Genomic DNA, 20,250 nt, shown 5'->3' with positions numbered 1-20,250 from the left:
TTGCTGTGAAGGGTGAGAGTACAGATGCTGCTGTGAAGGGTGAGAGTACAGATGATGTTGTGAAGGATGAGAGTACAGATGTTGCTGTGAAGGGTGAGAGTACAGATGCTGCTGTGAAGGGTGAGAGTACAGATGATGTTGTGAAGGATGAGAGTACAGATGTTGCTGTGAAGGATGAGAGTACAGATGTTGCTGTGAAGGATGAGAGTACAGATGCTGCTGTGAAGGGTGAGAGTACAGATGATGTTGTGAAGGATGAGAGTACAGATGCTGCTGTGAAGGGTGAGAGTACAGATGATGTTGTGAAGGGTGAGAGTACAGATGTTGCTGTGAAGGATGAGAGTACAGATGCTGCTGTGAAGGGTGAGAGTACAGATGATGTTGTGAAGGATGAGAGTACAGATGTTGCTGTGAAGGGTGAGAGTACAGATGATGTTGTGAAGGATGAGAGTACAGATGCTGCTGTGAAGGGTGAGAGTACAGATGATGTTGTGAAGGGTGAGAGTACAGATGTTGCTGTGAAGGATGAGAGTACAGATGCTGCTGTGAAGGGTGAGAGTACAGATGATGTTGTGAAGGATGAGAGTACAGATGTTGCTGTGAAGGGTGAGAGTACAGATGATGTTGTGAAGGATGAGAGTACAGATGTTGCTGTGAAGGATGAGAGTACAGATGCTGCTGTGAAGGGTGAGAGTACAGATGATGTTGTGAAGGATGAGAGTACAGATGTTGCTGTGAAGGATGAGAGTACAGATGCTGCTGTGAAGGGTGAGAGTACAGATGATGTTGTGAAGGATGAGAGTACAGATGTTGCTGTGAAGGATGAGAGTACAGATGATGCTGTGAAGGGTGAGAGTACAGATGTTGTTGTGAAGGATGAGAGTACAGATGTTGTTGTGAAGGATGAGAGTACAGATGTTGTTGTGAAGGGTGAGAGTACAGATGTTGTTGTGAAGGATGAGAGTACAGATGTTGTTGTGAAGGATGAGAGTACAGATGTTGCTGTGAAGGGTGAGAGTACAGATGTTGTTGTGAAGGGTGAGAGTACAGATGTTGCTGTGAAGGGTGAGAGTACAGATGTTGCTGTGAAGAATGAGAGTACAGATGTTGTTGTGAAGGGTGAGAGTACAGATGTTGTTGTGAAGGGTGAGAGTACAGATGTTGCTGTGAAGGATGAGAGTACAGATGTTGCTGTGAAGGGTGAGAGTACAGATGATGCTGTGAAGGATGAGAGTACAGATGTTGTTGTGAAGGGTGAGAGTACAGATGTTGTGAAGGATGAGAGTACAGATGTTGCTGTGAAGGGTGAGAGTACAGATGTTGTGAAGGATGAGAGTACAGATGTTGTTGTGAAGGGTGAGAGTACAGATGTTGTGAAGGATGAGAGTACAGATGTTGTTGTGAAGGGTGAGAGTACAGATAATGCTGTGAAGGATGAGAGTACAGATGTTGTTGTGAAGGATGAGAGTACAGATGTTGCTGTGAAGGATGAGAGTACAGATGTTGCTGTGAAGGGTGAGAGTACAGATGTTGTTGTGAAGGGTGAGAGTACAGATGTTGTTGTGAAGGGTGAGAGTACAGATGTTGCTGTGAAGGGTGAGAGTAAAGATGATGTCAAGGATGAGAGTACAGATGATGCTGTGAAGGGTGAGAGTACAGATGTTGTTGTGAAGGGTGAGAGTACAGATGTTGTTGTGAAGGATGAGAGTACAGATGTTATTGTGAAGGGTGAGAGTACAAATGATGCTGTGAAGGGTGAGAGTAAAGATGATGTCAAGGATGAGAGTACAGATGTTGTTGTGAAGGGTGAGAGTACAGATGTTGTTGTGAAGGGTGAGAGTACAGATGATGCTGTGAAGGGTGAGAGTACAGATGTTGTTGTGAAGGGTGAGAGTACAGATGTTGCTGTGAAGGATGAGAGTACAGATGACGCTGTGAAGGATGAGAGTACAGATGTTGTTGTGAAGGATGAGAGTACAGATGCTGCTGTGAAGGATGAGAGTACAGATGATGTTGTGAAGGGTGAGAGTACAGATGTTGTTGTGAAGGGTGAGAGTACAGATGATGCTGTGAAGGATGAGAGTACAGATGACGCTGTGAAGGATGAGAGTACAGATGTTGTTGTGAAGGGTGAGAGTACAGATGATGCTGTGAAGGATGAGAGTACAGATGATGTGAAGGATGAGAGTGCAGATGTTGTTGTGAAGGATGAGAGTACAGATGTTGTTGTGAAGGGTGAGAGTACAGATGTTGTTGTGAAGGATGAGAGTACAGATGACGCTGTGAAGGATGAGAGTACAGATGTTGCTGTGAAGGGTGAGAGTACAGATGTTGTTGTGAAGGATGAGAGTACAGATGTTGCTGTGAAGGATGAGAGTACAGATGACGCTGTGAAGGATGAGAGTACAGATGATGCTGTGAAGGATGAGAGTACAGATGATGCTGTGAAGGGTGAGAGTACAGATGATGTTGTGAAGGGTGAGAGTACAGATGATGCTGTGAAGGGTGAGAGTACAGATGTTGTTGTGAAGGATGAGAGTACAGATGATGCTGTGAAGGGTGAGAGTACAGATGATGCTGTGAAGGGTGAGAGTACAGATGATGCTGTGAAGGGTGAGAGTACAGATGTTGTTGTGAAAGGTGAGAGTACAGATGTTGCTGTGAAGGATGAGAGTACAGATGATGCTGTGAAGGATGAGAGTACAGATGTTGCTGTGAAGGATGAGAGTACAGATGATGCTGTGAAGGATGAGAGTACAGATGATGCTGTGAAGGGTGAGAGTACAGATGTTGCTGTGAAGGATGAGAGTACAGATGATGCTGTGAAGGATGAGAGTACAGATGTTGCTGTGAAGGATGAGAGTACAGATGATGCTGTGAAGGATGAGAGTACAGATGATGCTGTGAAGGGTGAGAGTACAGATGTTGCTGTGAAGGATGAGAGTACAGATGATGCTGTGAAGGGTGAGAGTACAGATGTTGTTGTGAAGGATGAGAGTACAGATGATGCTGTGAAGGGTGAGAGTACAGATGATGTTGTGAAGGGTGAGAGTACAGATGATGCTGTGAAGGGTGAGAGTACAGATGATGCTGTGAAGGGTGAGAGTACAGATGTTGTTGTGAAAGGTGAGAGTACAGATGTTGCTGTGAAGGATGAGAGTACAGATGATGCTGTGAAGGATGAGAGTACAGATGTTGCTGTGAAGGATGAGAGTACAGATGATGCTGTGAAGGATGAGAGTACAGATGATGCTGTGAAGGGTGAGAGTACAGATGTTGCTGTGAAGGATGAGAGTACAGATGATGTTGTGAAGGGTGAGAGTACAGATGTTGTTGTGAAGGGTGAGAGTACAGATGATGTTGTGAAGGATGAGAGTACAGATGTTGCTGTGAAGGATGAGAGTACAGATGATGTTGTGAAGGGTGAGAGTACAGATGATGTTGTGAAGGGTGAGAGTACAGATGCTGCTGTGAAGGATGAGAGTACAGATGATGTTGTGAAGGGTGAGAGTACAGATGCTGCTGTGAAGGATGAGAGTACAGATGATGTTGTGAAGGGTGAGAGTACAGATGCTGCTGTGAAGGGTGAGAGTACAGATGCTGCTGTGAAGGATGAGAGTACAGATGTTGCTGTGAAGGATGAGAGTACAGATGTTGTTGTGAAGGATGAGAGTACAGATATTGCATGAATGTTTCCGGGTTGTGAGACGAGTCAGTGGAACAGTGATACAACCACGTCACGGGAGAGCAGGATGCAACATTATGTTATTATAAGCTCTGAGGTTGAGTGGTTGCAGCATTTGTCCTACTGTAAGCATGGACCACGGTTTGAGTCCCCTTCCAGTCATATTCATCAACATGCATAATTACATGCAATGCATAAACGTACACACAAGCATTTGTATGTGAATACATGTACCTGCACGTACATTCAAACAAATATACACAAATATACATACGCATGTATACATGGTTTAATATTTTAGCACCTTAGAATGTATCACGTGTCGTGTACACTGAGGTAGACGGGACTGGGGGTATACTGGGATACCCTTATTATCGTGGTAGTAAAGTGTGAGAGAGAAACAAGCCTGGGTTTACTAGCAGAACTGAAGCGTATTATTGTGGCCATCTACAGATGAAAGTTATCAGAAACTGATTGTTACAAGTCCTGGAAATGACAGGATTATGAGCTCAGTACAGTTGTTTAACAGTCGCAGTCAGAGACAAAATTGTGAGAAGTATTAGTTCAGCATATTTAGAATTAAAAATTGTGTTGATTGAGCATCGTGATTTTTAATCCATTGATCGTTACATATTGAAATTTATTCTGTAACAAGAGCGGGTGAGAATAAACTTACTGTAGTGTTTTAAATGTCTTATATTCTGTCATCACTAAAATAAACATCCACTTCGTCTAAGAGCTTTGAAATTTATAGTGGAAGAGGAAACTTAACTGAGGATTAGTTACTGTGGGTGGGCAATCAAGGTACGTTAGTGAATGCATCGAAATAATTCAAATAACTTGGTGGAAAAAAAATCAAGGAACGGATGGGATTTGAACCCACTTGCTATGCGTTCAAATCCCACCCGTTTCGTGGTTTGTTTGAAATCGTGTTATTACAGTTTCGTGAGATACTTAGTGACTTACTCTGTGGAAGAAAAAAATAACCATGGCTAATGAGTGTTGCTTGTAGTAACAACGCTCAGGATGAATATTAATGTAAATTCCAGGTAAAAAGAGTAAAAGATAGTGGCTTGTGACTGCTTCTGTGTTACTAACAATAACAGCTTGAGTTAGTCACCCTTGTTATCTGCTACAAATACTCAAGTCTTAGGAAATGGCTTTCCACGTGCAGTAAAACGAGTGGAATAATCAGTGTTGCTGTTTGGCAGGTAAAGTCTGACTATTGTGTTGCAGTAAGTAAACATTACCAAACAGATTGTTGGTTAATGCCACAGTGTAGAGTCACTACACATTAATGGACACAGAGAATCAAGTGTTTAATTTGGATATTTTGATGTTAGATTTTCTGAATAGTTTTTGAACTTATATAAGGTTGAGGGAAACCATAACAAAGTTGATAAATTTAGACATGTGTAACTCTTGGGTATCTTTATTGAGGAAACGTTTCCTCAGTAAAGATACCCAAGAGTTGCACATGTCTAATTTATCAACGTGTCGGTTCTGCGAACCATTCATCTACATAGCAAAGTTAATACTGTAAACTTCAATACGCTGCAATACCTGGAGTATACCTGGAGAGGGTTTCGGGGGTCAATGTCCCCTCGGCCCGGTCTGAGACCAAACCTCCTGGTGGATCAGGTTCTGATAAGAAAAAGCTGTTTGTATGCTGCTGGCAGCATACAAACTGACCTGCCCGGCTGGTCAGGTATTGAGTCCAGGTGCCTGTTCAGTACCTTCTTGAAGACAGCCACGGGTAGGATCCTGGCGATTCCTGCCAAACTGAATACACGACAGGTATCCAGTAGGCCTATTTCAAGAGGCCACACTCTTATTTTACACCACATTTATTTTGGTATCTTAACTATACTCTGTATACCACTCTGATAAACATTGAATCGCTATTTAAGGCGCTCTGTTTACAGGGAGGCTTCTTTTTCTCTAGCAGAGATTATACTAAGTTAATTTTTTTCGAACGGCATTTTAGGCTTATAGCTGACCTGGTGTAAGAATGGCACCACTATCTTATAGATGACCTGGTGTAAGAATGGTACCACTACTATCTTATACGCCCACTTTCCTTGTTTCTGGCTCAGTATGTACTATTCTATTTCTAGATTAGTTCAGGCGTTTGAGAGATATACTTTACAGGACTCACGAAATCGTAATGACACGATTGCAAACAAAAAATACCACGGGCGAGGTTTGAACCCGCAATCAGAGAGTCACAAAACTCCAGACCGACGTGTTAGCCAGTGGCTAAAGCGTCGGTCTGGAGTTTTGTGAGTCTCTGATCGGGGGTTCTAACTCCGCCCATGGTATGATATATATACTTTACAAGTTCACTGGCACGGAAAAAACTACGATAATCCGCGAACAACAGAAGTGCATGCGAGGAAGTGATGGTGATGCACGCTGGGAAGTGACGGTGATGCACGCGGGGAAGTGACAGTGATGCACGAAGGGAAGTGACGGTGATGCACGCTGGGAAGTGACGGTGATGCACGCGGGGAAGTGACGGTGATGCACGAAGGGAAGTGACGGTGATGCACGCGGGGAAGTGACGGTGATGCACGCTGGGAAGTGACGGTGATGCACGCGGGGAAGTGACGGTGATGCACGAAGGGAAGTGACGGTGATGCACGAAGGGAAGTGACGGTGATGCACGCGGGGGAGTGACGGTGATGCACGCGGGGGAGTGACGGTGATGCACGCGGGGGAGTGACGGTGATGCACACGGGGGAGTGACGTTAGAACACGCGTATAGCGTGCGTGATGTTTGTTAGACTGTCTAGCATATACTGTCAAGGTGAAGCACACAAGGAGAGTATATCTGTGAGATCACTGTGTTGTCCGACTGGTAGCGCACAACACGACCATATATCATACACAAACATGTGTTCCAGACATATGTCAACTATGATGCAGAGTCAGTAATCACCGAGCATGACACCCCAGCCAGCCCGCCTCAGAGAAGGGAACAGTTAAGGTGCGGGTAACAGTAGTTTACCACTGGTACCTTAATACAACCACCCAAATCCACCCACCCCAGGCCTCAGATTTTGTAGCCCCGTTCATGCAGAAAACTGAAGAACCCAGCACCTCTCTGACGTTCTAGTACTCTCACTAGAACACACCTAATGCTCCAAATCACGAAGATATTAAAACATCTCCAACACCTCAATAAAAGAGTCACAAACCTTAAAAATGTTTTTCCTCACGTAGATCACACTGAAAGATCCACTATTAAAAATCTCGCACATTTAAGACGTTATAACACCTTTCTTTAGACCACTTTATAAGGCTCCACACTTCTGCAATAATGTACCTTTTCTTAATATAAAGCTCCCAACTCAGCTAAATTGTTGCATTACCTTTCCTAGACCCTTTGAAGGAATCGTTTGGAGGAATTTCTTCTATTTGGGCAGAGAGACGTGTGTGAGCCATTAGTGTCCTGTCACTGTTAATAGCGTCAACAGCGTAGCGGAAGGCCACCTCTTGTCTCTCGTTCGAGTCAAACAGCCCTCCTGCAATAGCAACAATTGTTTATTAATAATAACTAAATATGATCCAAGAAAGGTATTGAGTCCATAAACCCAGGCCTCTCTATATCGATGCATCAGTGGTAGTATTGTTACAAAATTTCTAGTGAAGTTAAAATTCGGCAGTGAAAAGGTAAAAACATTCAGAAAAGCCATTTATAAGTCGTGACAAGGTAATAATAGTTTTTGCTAATAAAAATGGCAAATTGGTACATACACAACCCAGAACCAAATCGAACCTTTCAGTAAGAAACTCCAGCTTTGAAAGTAAAGCCAATCAGAAGAGGCATTCTTTAGTTATTTTACAGATGACAATATTACAAAATACACCAAAACTTGACGCTGAAGTCACTGTTCAGAATGACATCGAAACCACAACTAATTTGCATAAAATCTGCAAACTGGCACCTACCCAGGCACTGATGAAGATGTAAAATGTCTGGATGTGAGGCTCCAGGGAGCCAGATTATTAGTAGTAGTATAGTCAAGTGAGAAAGGTGACCCATAGAGAGCTTACGGCATCTAAGGAATGGATATGATGTGGATATACGACAGTTTGATGGGAGGAAGGGAAGGATGGAGGAAGGGAAGGATGGAGGAAGGGAAGGATGGAGGAAGGGAAGGATGGAGGAAGGGAAGGATGGAGGAAGGGGTCTCTAATTCCTTTCAACGATAATTACTCACCAAAATTCAGAAGTGGTGAGAAAAACAGGAGGAGGCAAAGATCGATCAAAACTTTAGGAAAGAAATATGCACAGTTACAAAGGCTCAAATATACAGTAAACTCAAAGGAACAGATAAATAAGAGAAAGAGTTGGACGGGCAAAGATCTAACTGAAATTAGGGAAGTTATGAAGAATTATATGTTGACTCCTACTGTTTCCATTTTCAAGATTACTGAACGTGAGGTGAATCTAAGCATTCTGACTTTCAGATTAATTAAAATAATAACATTACTTCTGCTGTGGTGTCTGTTGTTGTTGTTATAAAAGTGGAGTCAGGCAATAATTGTGCACTTAGTGATACAAACACAGTATTTGACACACTTGTACACGTTTATTGTGACCAGACCTGTCTAGCGAGCCATCACCAGAATGGAGGCTAATGAGCACAGCTTCCAGACTAATGAGCACAGCTTCCAGACTAATGAGCACAGCTTCCAGACTAATGAGCACAGCTTCCAGACTAATGAGCACAGCTTCCAGACTAATGAGCACAGCTTCCAGCCTACTGAGCACAGCTTCCAGCCTAATGAGCACAGCTTCCAGACTAATGAGCACAGCTTCCAGCCTAATGAGCACAGCTTCCAGACTAATGAGCACAGCTTCCAGACTAATGAGCACAGCTTCCAGACTAATGAGCACAGCTTCCAGACTAATGAGCACAGCTTCCAGACTAATGAGCACAGCTTCCAGACTAATGAGCACAGCTTCCAGACTAATGAGCACAGCTTCCAGACTAATGAGCACAGCTTCCAGACTAATGAGCACAGCTTCCAGACTAATGAGCACAGCTTCCAGACTAATGAGCACAGCTTCCAGACTAATGTGCACAGCTTCCAGACTAATGAGCACAGCTTCCAGACTAATGAGCACAGCTTCCAGACTAATGAGCACAGCTTCCAGACTAATGAGCACAGCTTCCAGACTAATGAGCACAGCTTCCAGACTAATGAGCACAGCTTCCAGACTAATGTGCACAGCTTCCAGACTAATGAGCACAGCTTCCAGACTAATGAGCACAGCTTCCAGACTAATGAGCACAGCTTCCAGACTAATGAGCACAGCTTCCAGACTAATGAGCACAGCTTCCAGACTAATGAGCACAGCTTCCAGACTAATGAGCACAGCTTCCAGACTAATGGTGATGATGGTTTCCGATAAACAGTATATAGATTTTTAACACGACTCAGCAAGGTTTGAGAAACCATGTTCAATAGCTTCAAATCACTTTACACTGACCATTCAGGTCCTCAACGCTCTGAGATCCTGGTCAGACTCACTAGAATTTGTGTATAATTTGCTTAGAAGGAAAAGAAGAACAACTGATATGCCCTTTTAAGTCCAAATGGAAAGACAGAAAATTGGGTACTGTTTACCAAAATTAATATACCAAAATGTTGCATAAGTATCTTATTTAGAAACCTGTTTTCTATTTACAAAAATACTATTTACTATGACTAGAAATTGATCAAATTCATACATCATGAATAATGCATAAGAGATCTCCACCTGGGAAGACTTGATGAAGGTGAGGGGACTGAAGCAACCATGGTTACCACACTCTACCTCATCACGGAGCAACCATGGTTACCACACTCTACCTCATCACGGAGCAACCATGGTTACCACACTCTACCTCATCACGGAGCAACCATGGTTACCACACTCTACCTCATCACGGAGCAACCATGGTTACCACACTCTACCTCATCACGGAGCAACCATGGTTACCACACTCTACCTCATCACGGAGCAACCATGGTTACCACACACTACCTCATCACGGAGCAACCATGGTTACCACACTCTACCTCATCACGGAGCAACCATGGTTACCACACTCTACCTCATCACGGAGCAACCATGGTTACCACACTCTACCTCATCACGGAGCAACCATGGTTACCACACTCTACCTCATCACGGAGCAACCATGGTTACCACACTCTACCTCATCACGGAGCAACCATGGTTACCACACTCTACCTCATCACGGAGCAACCATGGTTACCACACTCTACCTCATCACAGAGAGTTGAAAATAGAATGCTCAAGGCGAGAAATAAATATAATAATGTACCAGTACCAGTTTCATACATGTGTAGGTGACATTCACTTCATGGAACACAGGGAAGACTGCCCAAAAAGTTTATTATGTGAGGGGGCCAAGACTGTTCAACTACCTCTTAGCATACATCAAGGAGATTACGAATAGACCCCTGGCTGTCTTCAAGAGGGAGTTGGATACAAACCTGAAGTCAGTACCTGACCAGCCGGGTTGTGATTCGTATGTTGATTTGAATGCGGCTAGCAGTAACAGCCTGGTCGATCAGGCCCTGATCCACCGCAAGACCTGGTCATGAACCGGGCCGCGGGGGCGTTAACCCCCGAGACACCCCCAGGTATACCCAATGGTGTACCGATTTTTAAAAGACTGCCTGAATTTTGTCCATCCTACTCTAACTTTATTTTAATTCGCTCATAACCTGAGAACGCCTCATTAAATCACTTTAAAATTTTCAATAACCTCGTACAGTAACGAGGACTAAATTCTTGAAAGAATTGGCATGCTGACATGCCCCATGAGCGACGTTGTTGAACCCCTTTCCAGCGTCCTGGAATGGCTCTGATAACTTACAAAACCCTTAAGAAAAGTGTCGAAATATTGGATAGTTCGGACAGTGAAATTCAGTAGTGTTGGTGCAGAGTTGACGAATTTACGTAGAAAATAGTGAGGAGGTTTTATTCCCCTTAAATAATTTCAGTTTAACTCTTCTGAACTTATTCAGTATATAATGGCTGGTGCGTCTTAGAGCCAAGATGGCGTATATTAAGTTTTATTTATGTGTTGGTAAATTTGTGGTGAAACAGAAGAAAAAACTTGGGACAGTTGGAATCAGAGGTTTCCTCAACACAAGGTTTCCTAAACACAAGGTTTCCTCAACACAAGGTTTCCTCAACACAAGGTTTCCTCAACACAGGGTTTCCTCAACACAAGGTTTCCTCAACACAGGGTTTCCTCAACACAAGGTTTCCTAAACACAAGGTTTCCTCAACACAAGGTTTCCTCAACACAAGGTTTCCTCAACACAAGGTTTCCTCAACACAAGGTTTCCTCAACACAGGGTTTCCTCAACACAGGGTTTCCTCAACACAAGGTTTCCTCAACACAGGGTTTCCTCAACACAAGGTTTCCTCAACACAAGGTTTCCTCAACACAAGGTTTCCTCAACACAAGGTTTCCTCAACACAGGGTTTCCTCAACACAAGGTTTCCTCAACACAAGGCTTCCTCAACACAAGGTTTCCTCAACACAAGGTTTCCTCAACACAAGGTTTCCTCAACACAGGGTTTCCTCAACACAAGGCTTCCTCAACACAAGGTTTCCTCAACACAAGGTTTCCTAAACACAAGGTTTCCTCAACACAAGGTTTCCTAAACACAGGATTTCCTCAACACAAGGTTTCCTCAACACAAGGTTTCCTCAACACAAGGTTTCCTCAACACAAGGTTTCCTCAACACAGGGTTTCCTCAACACAGGGTTTCCTCAACACAGGGTTTCCTCAACACAAGGTTTCCTCAACACAAGGTTTCCTCAACACAGGGTTTCCTCAACACAGGGTTTCCTCAACACAGGGTTTCCTCAACACATGGTTTCCTCAACACAGGGTTTCCTCAACACAGGGTTTCCTCAACACAGGGTTTCCTCAACACAGGGTTTCCTCAACACAGGGTTTCCTCAACACAGGGTTTCCTAAACACAGGATTTCCTCAACACAAGGTTTCCTCAACACAGGGTTTCCTCAACACAGGGTTTCCTCAACACAGGGTTTCCTCAACACAGGGTTTCCTCAACACAGGGTTTCCTCAACACAGGGTTTCCTCAACACAGGGTTTCCTCAACACAGGGTTTCCTCAACACAGGGTTTCCTCAACACAGGGTTTCCTCAACACAGGGTTTCCTCAACACAAGGTTTCCTCAACACAAGGTTTCCTCAACACAGGGTTTCCTCAACACAGGGTTTCCTCAACACAGGGTTTCCTCAACACATGGTTTCCTCAACACAGGGTTTCCTCAACACAGGGTTTCCTAAACACAGGATTTCCTCAACACAAGGTTTCCTCAACACAAGGTTTCCTCAACACAAGGTTTCCTCAACACAAGGTTTCCTCAACACAAGGTTTCCTCAACACAGGGTTTCCTCAACACAGGGTTTCCTCAACACATGGTTTCCTCAACACAGGGTTTCCTCAACACAGGGTTTCCTCAACACAGGGTTTCCTCAACACAAGGTTTCCTCAACACAGGGTTTCCTCAACACAGGATTTCCTCAACACATGGTTTCCTCAACACAGGATTTCCTCAACACAAGGTTTCCTCAACACAGGGTTTCCTCAACATAGGGTTTCCTCAACACAAGGTTTCCTCAACACATGGTTTCCTCAACACAGGGTTTCCTCAACACAGGGTTTCCTCAACACAGGGTTTCCTCAACACAGGGTTTCCTCAACACAGGGTTTCCTCAACACAGGATTTCCTCAACACAAGGTTTCCTCAACACAGGGTTTCCTCAGCATAGGGTTTCCTAAACACAAGGTTTCCTCAACACAGGGTTTCCTCAACACAGGGTTTCCTCAACACAGGGTTTCAACACAGGGTTTCCTCAACACAGGGTTTCCTCAACACAGGGTTTCCTCAACACAGGGTTTCCTCAACACAGGGTTTCCTCAACACAAGGTTTCCTCAACACAGGGTTTCCTCAACACAGGGTTTCCTCAACACAGGGTTTCCTCAACACAGGGTTTCCTCAACACAGGGTTTCCTCAACACAGGGTTTCCTCAACACAGGGTTTCCTCAACACAGGGTTTCCTCAACACAGGGGGTTTCCTCAACACAGGGTTTCCTCAACACAGGGTTTCCTCAACAGGGTTTCCTCAACACAGGGTTTCCTCAACACAGGGTTTCCTCAACCAGGGTTTCCTCAACACAGGGTTTCCTCAACACAGGGTTTCCTCAACACAGGGTTTCCTCAACACAGGGTTTCCTCAACACAGGGTTTCCTCAACACAGGGTTTCCTCAACACAGGGTTTCCTCAACACAGGGTTTCCTCAACACAGGGTTTCCTCAACACAGGGTTTCCTCAACACAGGGTTTCCTCAACACAGGGTTTCCTCAACACAGGGTTTCCTCAACACAGGGTTTCCTCAACACAGGGTTTCCTCAACACAGGGTTTCCTCAACACAGGGTTTCCTCAACACAGGGTTTCCTCAACACAGGGTTTCCTCAACACAGGGTTTCCTCAACACAGGGTTTCCTCAACACAGGGTTTCCTCAACACAGGGTTTCCTCAACACAGGGTTTCCTCAACACAGGGTTTCCTCAACACAGGGTTTCCTCAACACAGGGTTTCCTCAACACAGGGTTTCCTCAACACAGGGTTTCCTCAACACAGGGTTTCCTCAACACAGGGTTTCCTCAACACAGGGTTTCCTCAACACAGGGTTTCCTCAACACAGGGTTTCCTCAACACAGGGTTTCCTCAACACAGGGTTTCCTCAACACAGGGTTTCCTCAACACAGGGTTTCCTCAACACAGGGTTTCCTCAACACAGGGTTTCCTCAACACAGGGTTTCCTCAACACAGGGTTTCCTCAACACAGGGTTTCCTCAACACAGGGTTTCCTCAACACAGGGTTTCCTCAACACAGGGTTTCCTCAACACAGGGTTTCCTCAACACAGGGTTTCCTCAACACAGGGTTTCCTCAACACAGGGTTTCCTCAACACAGGGTTTCCTCAACACAGGGTTTCCTCAACACAGGGTTTCCTCAACACAGGGTTTCCTCAACACAGGGTTTCCTCAACACAGGGTTTCCTCAACACAGGGTTTCCTCAACACAGGGTTTCCTCAACACAGGGTTTCCTCAACACAGGGTTTCCTCAACACAGGGTTTCCTCAACACAGGGTTTCCTCAACACAGGGTTTCCTCAACACAGGGTTTCCTCAACACAAGGTTTCCTCAACACAGGGTTTCCTCAACACAGGGTTTCCTTAACACAAGGTTTCCTCAACACAGGGTTTCCTCAACACAGGGTTTCCACAACACAAGGTTTCCTCAACACAGGGTTTCCTCAACACAAGGTTTCCTCAACACAGGGTTTCCTCAACACATGGTTTCCTCAACACAGGGTTTCCTCAACACAGGGTTTCCTCAACACAGGGTTTCCTCAACACAGGGTTTCCTCAACACATGGTTTCCTCAACACAGGGTTTCCTCAACACAGGGTTTCCTCAACACAGGGTTTCCTCAACACAGGGTTTCCTCAACACAGGGTTTCCTCAACACAGGGTTTCCTCAACACAGGGTTTCCTCAACACAAGGTTTCATCAACACAGGGTTTCCTCAACACAGGGTTTCCTCAACACAAGGTTTCCTTAACACAGGGTTTCCTCAACACAGAGTTTCCTCAACACAAGGTTTCCTCAACACAGGGTTTCCTCAATACAGGGTTTCCTCAACACAGGGTTTCCTCAATACAGGGTTTCCTCAACACAAGGTTTCCTCAACACAGGGTTTCCTCAATACAGGGTTTCCTCAACACAAGGTTTCCTCAACACAGGTTTCACGTTACTCTTGGGTATCAACAAATCCAAATTTATCAGTTTTCTTGAATATTCAGTAACTAAAATTAAGTTTATTCTCAACAGGGGCAGATTGAACATTTTACAGAAATTATTAAAAAAAATGAAATCGTTTGAACCAGTTCAGTTACAAGAGAATGCCTTTCCTGATCGGCTTCAAACTTTTACCTTTGGTGTATTTTACTAAAACGCAGCATGTCACTCAGTCTGAGCTGTGCAAATTTTAAATTTCAAATTGCGTTAAATAAGTTGTTTTAAAACTGGAGAATGACTCTTTTGATCGTCTTCAAACTTTAAATACTTGCGTATCTTAATTTGAAGCATTTTTACAATAATTTTCGGCTATGTGGGTGCAATTATGTCATTTTTTGCCAATTTTGTTAAAATGGAAATAACAAACAATCGTACAGGATTGTTGAGATGGAGACGCAACAACGTTCAATCCTCGACACGGGTATACACAATCTCTTGCAACAACTGCAACCAATTATACGTCGGAGAGACATTCAGAGATCTCCAAACACGTGTTTCAGAACACCAATACGCAGGCAGAACGAATAATTTAAGACATTCCTACGTTCTACACCGCAGCTTCCACAACCATTTAATTAACTACAGAGACGCAAGACTCATCACCAGGCAAGAAGACACTCAGTGTCCCAGGATATTGAATTCATCACTTATTTGTATATCTAAAAATTTCACGCCATTGTCAGTGCTGCTATCTCTCTCTCCCAGTGTCTCTCCTGCTCTGTCTCCCTCCTACTGGCTCTGCTGCCTTCTCTTTCTCCCACTGTCCCTGCTGCCATCTCTCCCTGCTACTGTCTCCACTGGCATCTCTCCTTACCACTGCCTCTACAACTATCTCTCCCTCCCACTGTCTCTGCTGCCATCTCTCCCTCCCACTGTCTCTGCTGCCATCTCTCCCTCCCACTGTCTCTGCTGCCATCTCTCCCTCCCACTGTCTCTGCTGCCATCTCTCCCTCCCACTGTCTCTGCTGCCATCCTTCCCTCCCACTGTCTCTGCTGCCATCTTTTCCTCCTACTGTCTTTCTCAGACGGTAGCTCGACTTTCCACTCTCTTCAGTAGCAGTATTTGATCCTCAACCGCGACATTTGATCCTCAGATGTGACAATTGATCCTTATCTGTAACATTTGATCCTCAACTGTGACAAAATAAGAATGTGTCGCTCCTTATTTTGCTTATCGGAATGTAAAAAAAAACCACGATATCATCCTTGTCTTGCCCTCACCTTGCTACACCCTCAGTAGGGGAGAACAGCGAGCTCGTGTAGTGATTTTATCCCTGCTGCACCCTGAGCAGGGTGTTGAGGAGAGCATGGGGATTCAGCTGGACCAGGTATCAATCACTCAGGTTCACAAGACAAGGGAATATTAAGAGCGTGATCTCCACCATTCTGTAAAATTTTCCCTTCACCATCTTCACAAACACCATCATTCTCCATCCACCACACGCCCTTACTAAAATATTTCTTTTCATATACCAAAAACAAAGCAAAAACAACATCCTGCCTCAAGCCATTGAGAAACACACGCGACAGCAAAAAAAAAAAAGTGAGTGAGATATTGAAGTCTGAGTATGATTCTTAGTTTAGCGAGCCGTTAATCAGTCTGAAAACATTGGCGATCTGAATTACTTTTTTCATGAGCGAGCCTTAACACCGTGTCAATATATGCCAAATTTCTGACATAGCTTTACCTCCACTGGACTTTGAAAAACCTATCCACAACATGTCTATGTACTCTGCTCTAGGCCCAGAGTCGTGGAACTCCGTGTTGATCATAGATTGCAGTAAACTCATTTCGCCTGCCTTAATTATGGTGTGGAGAAGGATAATAGACATGGTTGTCATGCCATGGTCAATGAAAACAACGGATTTAACTCCACTCCATAAAGGTGGCAACAAAGCAATAGCAAAGAATTTTAGACTTACGAAATCGTAATGCCACGATTGGAAACAAATCATACCACGGGTGGCGTTAGAACCCGCGATCATAGAGTAATAAAACTCCAGACCAACGCGTTAGCCACTGGGCCAGATAGCTGACCCAGTGGCTAACGAGTCGGTTTGGAGTTTTATGACTATGATCGCGGGGTCTAACCCCACCTGTGGTATGGTTTCATAAACGACAGCTCTAATACATTATACAAATCTTTCAAACAAGTGTTCTAATAAGCTTGGCTTCCCAACAATTGCACAACCCAGGGCAACATAGGTTTAGAGTAGGTCGCTCCTGTCTCTCACAATTACTGGACCGTTATGAGTCTTGGACGCTCTGAAGGACAAACGGAAAATATAGTTGTAGTATACACAGACTCTGCAAAAGCCTTCGACAAATACGATCATGGTGTAATAGCGCACAAAATGCGTGCTAAAGAAAAAACTGAAATAGGTGGCAGATGTATCTAACTTTCTAGCAAACAGAACACAAAGAATAATAGTAAACAGTTAAATCAGAGGTTGCCAGAGTGAAAAGCTCTGTACCCACAAAATACAGTACTCGCCCTCATCCTGTTCCTCATTCTCATATATGACATAGATGAAAACCATAGCACCAATCCTTCTTTAGCAGACGATACTAGAATCAGCATAGAAGTGTCATCCGCCGAGGACTTCGCAAATCTCCAGGCGAATATAATCCAAAGTTTATCAATGGGCCGCAGAAAAAAATATGAAGTTCAATGAAGACAAAATTCTGTTACTCTGTCACGATAACTTGAGGAAATAAAAACTAGAACGGAGTATAATACAAATTCTAACCAAAAAATAGAGCGACAAACTAATGCCAAGGATTTGGGAATAACAACAGTGTCATTATCGCATCTGCGAGGAAAGTGATAGAATGGATAATGAGAATTTTCAGAAAATGGGATGTCATGCCAATGACGATCCTCTTTAAGTCAATTGTTCTCTCTAGGTTGCAATACTGCTTTACGCTAATAGCCGAATTCAAGCCAGGTAAAAATGCAGATGTAGAGAATGTACAGAAAACTTCCACTGTACATATTAGTTTAGTTAAACACTTTAATTACTGGGAATGTTTCAAGTCCTTTGACCTGTACTCTCTGGAACCTAGGCAAGAAAGATCCATCATAATTTACACATCACTTTCAGCCCCCATCTCTCCCACACATCACTTTCAACCACCATCTCTCCCACACATCACTTTCAACCACCATCTCTCCCACACATCACTTTCAACCACCATCTCTCCCACACATCACTTTCAACCACCATCTCTCCCACACATCACTTTCAGCCCCCATCTCTCCCACACATCACTTTCAACCACCATCTCTCCCACACATCACTTTCAACCACCATCTCTCCCACACATCACTTTCAACCACCATCTCTCCCACACATCACTTTCAACCACCATCTCTCCCACACATCACTTTCAGCCCCCATCTCTCCCACACATCACTTTCAACCACCATCTCTCCCACACATCACTTTCAACCACCATCTCTCCCACACATCACTTTCAACCACCATCTCTCCCACACATCACTTTCAACCAGCATCTCTCCCACACATCACTTTCAACCACCATCTCTCCCACACATCACTTTCAACCAGCATCTCTCCCACACATCACTTTCAACCACCATGTCTCCCACACATCACTTTCAACCAGCATCTCTCCCACACATCACTTTCAGCCCCAATCTCTCCCACACATCACTTTCAACCACCATCTCTCCCACACATCACTTTCAGCCCCCATCTCTCCCACACATCACTTTCAGCCCCCATCTCTCCCACACATCACTTTCAGCCCTCATCTCTCCCACACATCACTTTCAACCACCATCTCTCCCACACATCACTTTCAGCCCCCATCTCTCCCACACATCACTTTCAGCCACCATCTCTCCCACACATCACTTTCAGCCCCCATCTCTCCCACACATCACTTTCAGCCACCATCTCTCCCACACATCACTTTCAGCCACCATCTCTCCCACACATCACTTTCAACCACCATCTCTCCCACACATCACTTTCAGCCACCATCTCTCCCACACATCACTTTCAGCCACCATCTCTCCCACACATCACTTTCAGCCACCATCTCTCCCACACATCACTTTCAACCACCATCTCTCCCACACATCACTTTCAGCCACCATCTCTCCCACACATCACTTTCAACCACCATCTCTCCCACACATCACTTTCAGCCACCATCTCTCCCACACATCACTTTCAACCACCATCTCTCCCACACATCACTTTCAACCACCATCTCTCCCACACATCACTTTCAGCCACCATCTCTCCCACACATCACTTTCAACCACCATCTCTCCCACACATCACTTTCAACCACCATCTCTCCCACACATCACTTTCAACCACCATCTCTCCCACACATCACTTTCAACCAGCATCTCTCCCACACATCACTTTCAACCAGCATCTCTCCCACACATCACTTTCAACCAGCATCTCTCCCACACATCACTTTCAACCACCATCTCTCCCACACATCACTTTCAACCAGCATCTCTCCCACACATCACTTTCAGCCCTCATCTCTCCCACACATCACTTTCAACCACCATCTCTCCCACACATCACTTTCAGCCCTCATCTCTCCCACACATCACTTTCAACCACCATCTCTCCCACACATCACTTTCAGCCCCCATCTCTCCCACACATCACTTTCAACCACCATCTCTCCCACACATCACTTTCAGCCCCCATCTCTCCCACACATCACTTTCAGCCACCATCTCTCCCACACATCACTTTCAGCCCCCATCTCTCCCACACATCACTTTCAGCCACCATCTCTCCCACACATCACTTTCAGCCCCCATCTCTCCCACACATCACTTTCAACCACCATCTCTCCCACACATCACTTTCAGCCCCCATCTCTCCCACACATCACTTTCAGCCACCATCTCTCCCACACATCACTTTCAGCCACCATCTCTCCCACACATCACTTTCAACCACCATCTCTCCCACACATCACTTTCAGCCACCATCTCTCCCACACATCACTTTCAGCCCCCATCTCTCCCACACATCACTTTCAACCACCATCGCTCCCACACATAACTTTCAACCACCATCTCTCCCACACATCACTTTCAACCAGCATCTCTCCCACACATCACTCTCAGCTCCCCCTCTCTCCACAGTAACTACCACCATTGTTCCTGCGCCACACAGCACTACTACCAACCCTCTCTACCTCCTCCGCTACTGTCGTCTCCACCAGGAACCTCTTCTACCTCCCCGTAACCCCCTTCCACCAGTACCAGCACCTATCATCCACCTCATATCACTGCCATAATACACTACCACTATCTTATCAGTGGAAAATAGATTATTTATTGCTAAAGAAAAATGTTTATAAATAAATGATTTAGGAACTTATTTGGATTCTTCTATAATTCTCTTCAGACATTTGCAGGTTTTATGCATGCTAATATATCATTAAATATTCAGAATATATATATGAACATCAATCCATGAGCAAGTTAGGTTAGGTAAGGTATGTCAGGAAAGAGGACAAGTGTGTCCTGTCGCGGGTCTTAGTCTTATGACACGCAGCTGGAGCTTTTGGTCATTTGGCCGAGACCTTCCACTGGCTTACTTGTCCACCT

At 44.6% G+C, this 20,250-nt stretch overlaps 1 protein-coding gene across 1 annotated transcript in view; it reads right to left on the bottom strand.

The window, feature by feature from the left end:
* LOC128695338 (glutamate receptor ionotropic, kainate 2-like) overlaps positions 1-7,733 on the bottom strand; it is a 286,847-nt gene extending 279,114 nt beyond the window's left edge. The window contains exons 1-2 of the mRNA XM_070095365.1: positions 7,640-7,733; positions 7,060-7,212 (exon numbers count right to left, since the gene is read on the bottom strand). Coding sequence (XP_069951466.1) covers positions 7,060-7,212; positions 7,640-7,733 — 247 coding nt within the window. The remainder of the gene's footprint in view (positions 1-7,059; positions 7,213-7,639) is intronic.
* Between the last annotated feature and the right edge of the window lie 12,517 nt (positions 7,734-20,250).

Source organism: Cherax quadricarinatus, chromosome 50 (assembly GCF_038502225.1).
Source record: "Cherax quadricarinatus isolate ZL_2023a chromosome 50, ASM3850222v1, whole genome shotgun sequence".
NCBI lineage: Eukaryota > Metazoa > Arthropoda > Malacostraca > Decapoda > Parastacidae > Cherax > Cherax quadricarinatus.
The sequence above is the reverse complement of the archived record's forward strand: the minus strand, read 5'-3'. Positions and strand labels throughout refer to the sequence as shown.